Raw genomic sequence first — 9,119 nt, 5'->3', positions numbered from 1 at the left:
AATATGTGCAATACTTTGTTTTAAATGCTGCTGCAATGAAAAAACGTCCCAATTTGGGATTAATAAAGTATATTTGATCTTATCTGAAACAAGTGCGAACGGACAATGAAAGGCAACAGATGCTTAATGAAATAAAAACCAAGACAATATTAAAAAACAAGAACTGATACGTAGCTGTATAGTTCTTACAATATAGCAGAGTATGAATTATGGGCTGAAAAGGATGTGTTTTCAGGGGGCTTATATCTCTCTAACTGACCCATTTCACAAATGTCCTCACGTCCTGCAAAGCTCTGCACATAAATTGGATGACGCTGCTGCGTTTGCCCTCTGCTCCGACACGCAGACACAGCACACCACGCAGGAACCGAGTGGAAACACAGTAACCTTTACTGAGAAGGACTCCTGAAATGAGTCTGCCACTCTCCCACAGGTCAGGGGTCTGTGCAGATCGAACAGTGAATGCAGCACTCTCTGGAGATCATCATTAAAGGGATAGTTAAGGTGTTTCAAGGAGCCGTTGTTGAGGTTTTCATCCATCGTCAGTGTAATACCAACAGTAAATGCCATTCAGCACCCCCTCATTTTGGAGAAACAGCAGGGTTTGATGCATTTACTGCTGAAGGGGCCAGCAACTACATACAAACTAATATATCTTTAGGTGTCACCATATCTTTAACATGTTTACTGCTTTACTTTGCTGTCAAACAGCCCTTCATCTGGAACGGCACCAGACTCCATTGACAGAAACAGTGATTTTACATTGCAGAACACAGGAGATGCAGGTCTACAGTTGCCTCGATTTTTTTTTGTTTTTTTGGGTGATTGTGTTAACTATTGGGGTATAAAACAGGTTCACAAACCAAGAGAACAAAACAAACCATTTGAGGCAGCGGTAGATCAGCAACTCCTTTGGTTCTGAAAGGTTACAATGACTGGTTTTGTCAATGGAGTCTGGTGCAGGGTCTGTTCCCCAGGAGGAACAAATCATAAAAGGTTAAGCTACTCACTAGTGTATACTTATACAGAGGTGGGAGAGTACTCAGATTTTGTACTTGAGTAAAAGTAGAAGTACTCAAATATTGTACTTGAGTAAAAGTAGAAGTACTCAGATCTTGTACTTGAGTAAAGTAGAAGTACTCAGATTTTGTACTTGAGTAAAAGTAGAAGTACTCAGATCTTGTACTTGAGTAAAAGTAGAAGTACTCAGATCTTGTACTTGAGTAAAAGTAGAAGTACTCAGATCTTGTACTTGAGTAAAAGTAGAAGTACTCAGGTCTTGTACTTGAATAAAAGTAGAAGTACTCAGATCTTGTACTTGAGTAAAAGTAGAAGTACTCAGATCTTGTACATGAGTAAAAGTAGAAGTACTCAGGTCTTGTACTTGAGTAAAAGTAGAAGTACTCAGATCTTGTACTTGAGTAAAAGTAGAAGTACTCAGGTCTTGTACTTGAGTAAAAGTAGAAGTACTCAGGTCTTGTACTTGAGTAAAAGTAGAAGTACTCAGATCTTGTACATGAGTAAAAGTAGACGTACTCAGATCTTGTACTTGAGTAAAAGTAGAAGTACTCAGATCTTGTACTTGAGTAAAATTAGAAGTACTCAGATCTTGTTCTTGAGTAAAGTAGAAGTACTCAGGTCTTGTACTTGAGTAAAAGTAGAAGTACTCAGATCTTGTACTTAAGTAAAGTAGAAGTACTCAGGTCTTGTATTTGAGTAAAGTAGAAGTACTCAGGTCTTGTATTTGAGTAAAATAGAAGTACTCAGGTCTTGTTCTTGAGTAAAGTAGAAGTACCAGAGTGTAGGAATACTCTGTCACAGTAAAAGTATTCTAAATGTTCCTCCAGTGAAAGTAGAAAGTACTCTCATCTAAATGTACTTAAAGTAGCGACAGTAAAAGTAGTCATTGTCTGATTGGTCCATTTCAGAATAATATCTCTGACAACCCCTCTAAAACTTTCCCTTTAAGGCAGACAAAGTGCACTTGTGTGACGTGATGCATATTTTGTCTTAAGATATCATCCACAAGGTGAAAAGAGTCGCCTTCATGATGAATGGATCCCGTTGTGATTCATGGTACCCTCTCTTTTTTTGTGCATATTGCTCTTGTTATCAGAAATGTTTTTGCTGATTCCTTTGAAAGGACTTCTCGCTCTTATGAATTGTTGATAAGCGTAATGGAAGGAATTCAAAAAGGAGGAAACTGTTCCTGAAAAAAACCCCTCTGTGTTATTTCCTCTGACAGGAAATTGTGTCTTTGATCTAAGCCACCACACTCATCTGGTGATCGCATGCGAGGTGTCACTCCTCCCTCACGGAGGAGAGGAGGAAATGTGCTTCGACCGTGTGAATGTCAAACACTGGAGCACGTAAAAGATGAAAAATAAGATCTTTAATAAGTCAGGGTTCAAGAACTGATCCGCAGTACTTTGGGGGAAAGTATGACAGAGTGACAGATCCATTTTTCGTCCACTTGTCTGGCTCTGGCATCGTGCTGCCTCCGGCTGCAGGGGAGGGCCACTAATGAACACCACTGACCAGGCTCAGTCTGCGATGAAGATTCACACCTGCCACACTACCAGGGTGTGTGTCCTCAGTGTGTGTGTGTGTGTGTGTGTGTGTGTGTGTGTGTGTGTGTGTGTGTGTTTGTGACCTACAATGACCGTGCAAGGGTCCTTTTCATGAGTAGCGTCCCTCACGGTCAAAAAGACACAGGAAGCTGATGATATCACACTCAAATATATACTTCTCTAATGCAAAATACACTTCTCTTTTACTATTGGATATTGTTTCAAAGAGGACACATCATGCTCGCTTTAAGGTTCATATATGTTAACATACCAAAATATGAAGAGTGCTTTATTTTTCTCATATTGTCCTTCCTGTTTTCCCTTAGGTTTTTGTGCATGTACATGATCTGCAAAGGCTAAAATCCAAAACGTCCCTCAACACTCCCCCCCCTGCCTGAAACGCCCCTATTGGACTCCTTTGTTTACTTTCCTTAACATAATGACATCAATATTTTACACTCATTGCTCTCCAACGCAATGTACGTGATAGGCTAAGGGGAGGGACCTCTCTAAGCCGTTGACCAATCAGAGCAGACTGGGCACTGTTTTCAGACAGAGGGTGATAAGAGGTGCTGCAGCACAGGCAGTATGAGAAAAATAAAGAGCTTTCTGAACACTAAAGCATGGAGACATGTCCCAGTAGAGGCACAGAATACAAATATGTACCTTTAAATTAGCAGAACAGGGACCCTGTAGATGAAGTTGAAGCGTGTTTGGATGATGGGATGTTGGTTTTACAGTATGTGAAGAATTGTCTTCAAACAGAAGGTGGAGGAAACACGCTGGTTCTGATGTGTTGTTCGTCACAGTTAGGGTCGACTGCATCATTACCGCAGCGAGCCGCCCGGGTCCACTCAGCGTCAGCGGGTACTGGAGTCATCATTAATAATCTTAACAAGGCCGTCCACGCTGACACGATCTCTCCCAAGGTCAGGGTTAAAGCTGCGAGAGGAGATATCAGTGAAACCCAGCAGGTGAGAGCTGTTAAAGGAATACTTCACACACAAAATGACCATTTGCATATCAGTTGCTCCCCTGTGTTCCCTTGAATTCGTAAACACATATTTGTTTTTCCTGCCTGCCTCCACTTTGTACGAAAAACCTAGAAACTGGGAAAAGATATTATTGGATAAACAGCTGTTTTTGTGCAGCTTTTGGGTTAATACTTCACCTCCACAACAACCATTTGTATTTCAATCCCTTTCCTTGTGTTACCTTTAATGGGTTATTTTCTTGTTGTTGTATTCCTTTGTTTTGTTGCTTATGGTTCCAGGGATTTTGTGCATCAATCAATCATCTGAAAACAATGGTATACACTCTCAAACAGCTCATGCAGTATGAAACACTTAACTGTAAATGTAGGTGTATTTAATTGTGTGATTTTATTGAAAATGCATGTGTTTGTGAAGGAGTGAGCACATAACAGCAGAAATGAGACTTGGATTATACTGCACGTGTTGTGTGAGGATCTGTAAACTTTGTAAAAAATCCAAGGAATGCCATAGAAATCAGGACAGATAAACATGCACACAGTCCCTAAAACCACATCCAAGCACATCTAACAAAGGAAAAACATTCCTACGTGTATTGTTGTATAATATGTTGATTTTCTTTGTATAATAAGCATTCACAAAACCATTGAAAGTACCAAAATGCAAGCAATCACAATTTAAAACATGGTTTTGAACCCCTTTTACTTCAATTTATATATCTTTTCTTCAGTTTTTGGTTCTGGTCTTCGTTTTTTGCAGGAGACATGCAACAAAAACAAAAATGGTTTCTCTAACAGCTGAGGGGAACTCTTTGTGAGAATGTTTGATGTACAAAATGATCATTTAAGAGGTTGAAATGTTCGCTCTCTCTTGCAAAACCAATCTTTCACCCTCCATTTTTTTGCATATAAGCAGAGGATTAAAGAATTGAGAGGTGACAGAAAATCTGAAAATCAACGGCACTCTGTTGTCACCCTGACAGCACAGCAGCAGGAACCTGTAGCCAATCACGGCTAATCAGCCAATCAATTAGGCCGTGATTGGCTGCAGGCTGCAATAAAAGCTTCCTCCCTGCTGCTCAGACATGCAGCGCAAGTCACTTCAGGGCTACTGGTTCTTTGCTGGCCTTGGTGGAATTGAGAGATATGACTTGTGGAGTTAATTTGGGGTATGTTTCTGCAGATATGCAGAGTTTATTGTTGTTAGCTTTCTTCTGATGTTGTCATCTTTTCTGTGCAGGATCTTCCTGATTTGCTTGTTTCAAGCAGAGCATGTACGCTGTTTGTGGGCTTCACAAGGTGAGCAAAGCACAACACTTCACTTCAGTGCTGTGATTGACTAGCTGTGGCTTAATATTTTTTCTTTTTCTCTAGCATCTCAGAGCGACGGCAACACATATGTTGGCTACTCTCAAAAGAATCGGGAAGCTCGTTTCAACTATCCCCAGAATCGACTCAGACAGGTCCCTCCGAGCTCAGAGCAGAGCAGTAGCCTCAACGCGGCAGTGAGCAGTTTTAGCTGGGGGCATTCGACTGGTGGCAACACACAAACTGCTTCACAGCCAGCCAAAAGTGGCTATTCTAAAGCCAGGTTAGTGCAGGGCAGCTCAGCGGCAAAATCTAACAGCCAACTGGCTAACTTGAATCCTGTGCCTAAACAGCATTATCAAGGCCTTTCTAATTCTATTGCCAGTGGCAATTCTAAGAGTAAGTACGATAAAACTCAGAGCAGCCTGTTTGGTGCAGGGGCTCCTGAGCCAAACATGATCCCTGCACGGACCAAAACCTCAGCCAGTGTTCGTGCTAAGCTAGTGTCTAAAACCCCAAAAACTGCCCGTCCCTCAGCTCCTAAAAATCCCAGCCAGACTGAGTTTGTGAACCCATACAGGAGTAAACTGTTTCCTGGGAATACCCAAGGAAGCTACAAGGCTACTTCCATGGCCTCAAGCTATGGCAAATCTCTGCCTGAGTCCAACAAAGTAAATGGTCCCGTCTTCCAGCCACGCAGTTACTCAAGGAGCTACAACTCCAAATCATCAGGAAAGGGCCCCTCTGGTAAGAAGTTTGCCCTGACCAAGACCCACAGCATCCCTGACAAATTCGGCGGCTACGCTATCAGACGGCTGAAGGATCCTGACCAGGAGAAAGTGAGTGTCAGGAAGCCCCAGCAGGCCTACGTGGCTCCCCAGCGGCAGGCGTCGAACCCGGCCTACGTGGCTCCCCAGCGGCAGGCGTCGAACCCGACCTACGTGGCTCCCCAGCAGCAGGCGTCGAACCCGACCTACGTGGCTCCCCAGTGGCAGGCCTCAAACCAAAACTATGAGACTCCAAACAAGGCGTATGTGGCCCCTCAGTGGCAAGCAACAAACCAGGCCTACGAGACTCCCAACAAAGCCCATGTGGCTCCCCAGCGGCAGGCTGCACCACAGGCCTACACGTCCCCTCAGGCTGCACCTTTCAAGTCACAGGTCCAGAGTGCTCACAAGGAGGCCAAATGGAGGCGGGTCAGGCCAAAGTGGGGACAATAGCAGGTGAGTACTCACTAGATTCTTGCTGTTCTTTACATTAACTTTAACCTGGTGACTAATGTGTCTTTGTTCTTCCAGGGGTCCTCGGATGAATATTTAGTCTTTTGAAACAAAATAAATGATGACTTTACCACTGTTGTGTCTTTACTTCACCTTGTTCTGTGCAGTGACTGAAGAGGCATGTGTGGATGTAAGCTTGGTGCCTATCTAGTGTCTAACGAGTGTATTGCAAAGATTGGGAAATCCCTTTTGACTAAAACACAAAAATAAACGTTTAAATATTTCACGTTTAAACGATTGCACATTTTGCTTTTTTATACACAAGTCTGAGATGATTTGCTGACATTCGACATTACAATGGATGCAGTGTTAGGTTTTTGAGTTGGGGCTTTTTACAACATGACTTGTATTTAAATTTTAGCTCAAGACTCAAGTGAAACCGTTCATTACTTTAAGGGGCTCCCACTAAATATACAAAGTCAACTGATGGACTTTGAGCACTACCAAACTTAAATGTAATTCCTTATCCCAGTGTCAGCACTTGACACTTTGATTATTCCTCAAATAGGCATGCATACTATAGTCTCTCGGCACATTGGATTTCAGGATACAAATATATTGCATTATATTTAACATGATTGCCTGAGGTGGTACATTTCTGTTCCTGAAATGTAATTTGCAGATTTAAAGTATGAACATGGGATTTAATACAATTATTTCACCATTTTTCATACATTTAACTTAAATTATTCAGAGGCTTGAGAGGAAAATGGTGTTTACTCTTGCTCTGTACGGTTTAAGAGTCAACAGCCCATTAATTCCTTTGCAGATTGTGGCCTGCTTTACACATCTGGCATGGTTGGTCATTGACTTTTGCCTGTTTGCTTTCAAGACCATGGGCACAGACAGGCAAATGTATTCCATACCAGTTTTCAGACCCTTGACTGACGCAATAGATAACTTTTATGGGGTGATGCAATCAATGTTTGCTGTAGATTGGATTGGACATAATTTGAACGACTTGTTTTTAAAACCTCACATCTGTATACTTATATTTTTGGGAGAGGGTATTGGCAGTCGTAGCTGTTTATTAATTCAGCATACAATAGTCTGTAAATAGTATTATTCCCTTTTTCAGAATTCAGTGAAGAAAGCGATGTTTTCGTCAATGGACTTTTATTTTGAAATCATGAAAACTGCAGGCGGAAGTCACGTTGTTTCCACTCTTTCGACTGAAGTTATGGGAGTCACTGCTAACGTTACCGAGGGGAAACAGAAAAGGGGTTTTAACAGCAAAAAAACAGCCATACTCAGGTAGTAGGGGCCAAGATTCGTTTCAGCTAAAATAGTATTAAACCTGTTAAGGAAACGATGTCGAAAACAGAGAGCAAATCCGCTAAGGATCTGACAGAAGCGGTGAGTTTGTCTGGCATTGATAGAGGCACAAAAACAAACATTTGAATACTTTAAATCTCGTCGTTCTTTTCTTATAGATGGAGGAAACAATGCAGAGACTTCAGGGACAATTCAAGGGAATTTCCGAGCAGCTGGAGTCCAAAAATATCCTTTTTTAGTGCCATGTTCCTACTGTAAACAGCTGGTAACTTCACTGCATGCCTCACTTTTTGGTGTTTCCGGTTTACTTAATGATTGTTGCAGTATTTACTTATGGTTTCATTGAATTCAGCTGGTCTTACATTAAGCTAAAACACACCTGAGAGCAATTACCAATCAAAGACGTGTCCTCCTGTCAAACACCCAGCTGTGTTAACATGCATGACCACTAGGGGGCGATCAAACTCAGCGTAAAACCTCAACCTCAAATCCAATTTTAGGGACTACTTATGCATATTATGAATTCAAGATACATTTTTCAAATGACAAATCAGAAACAGTAAGCATAACAGATAAAAACACAACATTTGTTCTTGACCTAAGTCTTTATCCTGAGCACAGCTGACATTTTAACTTGTCATAATAAGGCACAGGTGCTCCGAATTACAATCTCAAATCTTTGCTTTTTGTACCGGCGAAATATCTAGTAGAGTAAGACTGCTTTTAATGTGTAGCATTGCAGCCCAGTCTCATTCCTCTTACGAACCTTTCTAATTAAGAGGTAGTTTACAATACACTTACTAGTAGAATCCTTCTCAAAACAGTTCGTCTTACATCCTTGTATTTTTTAATGTATGCCGTTGTGAAGGACCAGGGAACGAAAAACACTGGGAGAGCAGGTACATTTAATGAAAATAGGGAGCTTATTCACCCAAATTACTCACAGCCTATATAAGGTTATACAATAAACAAAAATGAAACAAAAGGTAAATTATATATAATATAAACCTATATCTTCTAGAGCTCGATGTGATTAAGCAGCTCATCCTTTTGCCTGGAAGACGGTGATCTACAACCCACTGACAGGAGTTGGGTTAGCACTTTAAAATGAAGAGCTTCCTAAATGAAACAACATTTTGTGCACTCATTTGTCATAACAAACATTCCTGTTAATGCTTAATATAAAGTAATTCAGAATTAGTTGCTAGGTTGTGTTGTTGCTCTCTTGTTCCCTGGCAGATTCTTCCTTCACTTTCTCACTAGATGAGATGGGAACACGCATTGATGACCTTGAGAGCAACGTGTCTGAGCTCATGACGCAGGCCGGCATGGAGGAGCAGGCCACTTCCTGTCATGTGACCTCCAAAAACTGAGATTTCCCTTTAGTGGGGACACTTCACTTCACCTCTTATCACTTTAAAATGTAGCCAAATGGATGCTTTGCTGCTAACAAATCTGTGTGTTTCTCTCAGTACTAACACTAATCACAGGCACAATATTTGTCTTAACCTTTCTTTATAGTTATAAGAAAACACAACTTTTTTTTGGTTTTAGTGCATGAGATGTGAGATTCCAGCAGACCAAAAGGCTTTCAGGCACCTTGTAGACATTTATTTTGACTTGTTTTATTTTATAGTCAATGTTTTCCGACCAAAAACACTACTTCTTTGTAACCTCAAGGCTTATCAACGCATC

At 41.2% G+C, this 9,119-nt stretch overlaps 2 protein-coding genes across 3 annotated transcripts in view; both read left to right on the top strand.

Moving 5' to 3' along the window:
* The first annotated feature begins 4,659 nt into the window (after nucleotides 1-4,659).
* Nucleotides 4,660-6,222, top strand: LOC134874593 (uncharacterized). 2 transcript variants are annotated; one of them, XM_063898653.1, is made up of 5 exons: nucleotides 4,660-4,730; nucleotides 4,802-4,860; nucleotides 4,936-5,770; nucleotides 5,807-6,092; nucleotides 6,168-6,222. In XM_063898653.1, exons 1-4 carry the CDS (start codon nucleotides 4,708-4,710, stop codon nucleotides 6,087-6,089), a joined length of 1,200 nt encoding a protein of 399 aa, XP_063754723.1. In that variant the 5' UTR covers nucleotides 4,660-4,707; the 3' UTR covers nucleotides 6,090-6,092; nucleotides 6,168-6,222. The 2 variants fall into 2 exon arrangements, with proteins under 2 accessions (XP_063754723.1, XP_063754722.1); XM_063898652.1 differs by having other exon boundaries at nucleotides 4,936-6,092.
* A 1,064-nt stretch (nucleotides 6,223-7,286) lies between these two features.
* The window catches only part of LOC134875504 (heat shock factor-binding protein 1-like), a 2,580-nt gene continuing 747 nt past the window's right edge, over nucleotides 7,287-9,119 (top strand). Inside the window, exons 1-3 of the mRNA XM_063900116.1 lie at nucleotides 7,287-7,505; nucleotides 7,583-7,649; nucleotides 8,685-9,119. The exon at nucleotides 8,685-9,119 is cut by the window's right edge and continues 747 nt beyond it. Coding sequence (XP_063756186.1) covers nucleotides 7,461-7,505; nucleotides 7,583-7,649; nucleotides 8,685-8,797 — 225 coding nt within the window. The 5' untranslated portion in view covers nucleotides 7,287-7,460 and the 3' untranslated portion in view covers nucleotides 8,798-9,119. The remainder of the gene's footprint in view (nucleotides 7,506-7,582; nucleotides 7,650-8,684) is intronic.

Source organism: Eleginops maclovinus, chromosome 13 (genome assembly GCF_036324505.1).
Source record: "Eleginops maclovinus isolate JMC-PN-2008 ecotype Puerto Natales chromosome 13, JC_Emac_rtc_rv5, whole genome shotgun sequence".
NCBI lineage: Eukaryota > Metazoa > Chordata > Actinopteri > Perciformes > Eleginopidae > Eleginops > Eleginops maclovinus.
Note: the sequence above shows the minus strand (reverse complement) of the source record. Positions and strands in the feature narration are given on the sequence as shown.

Excerpts from the sequence above, each read along its gene's own strand:
- LOC134874593 (XM_063898652.1), top strand. The coding sequence starts at position 4,708 with ATGACTTGTGGAGTTAATTTGGG. Across the intron at positions 4,731-4,801 it reads ACTTGTGGAGTTAATTTGGG|GATCTTCCTGATTTGCTTGT; the intron begins GTATGTTTCTGC and ends TTTTCTGTGCAG. Across the intron at positions 4,861-4,935 it reads CTGTTTGTGGGCTTCACAAG|CATCTCAGAGCGACGGCAAC; the intron begins GTGAGCAAAGCA and ends CTTTTTCTCTAG.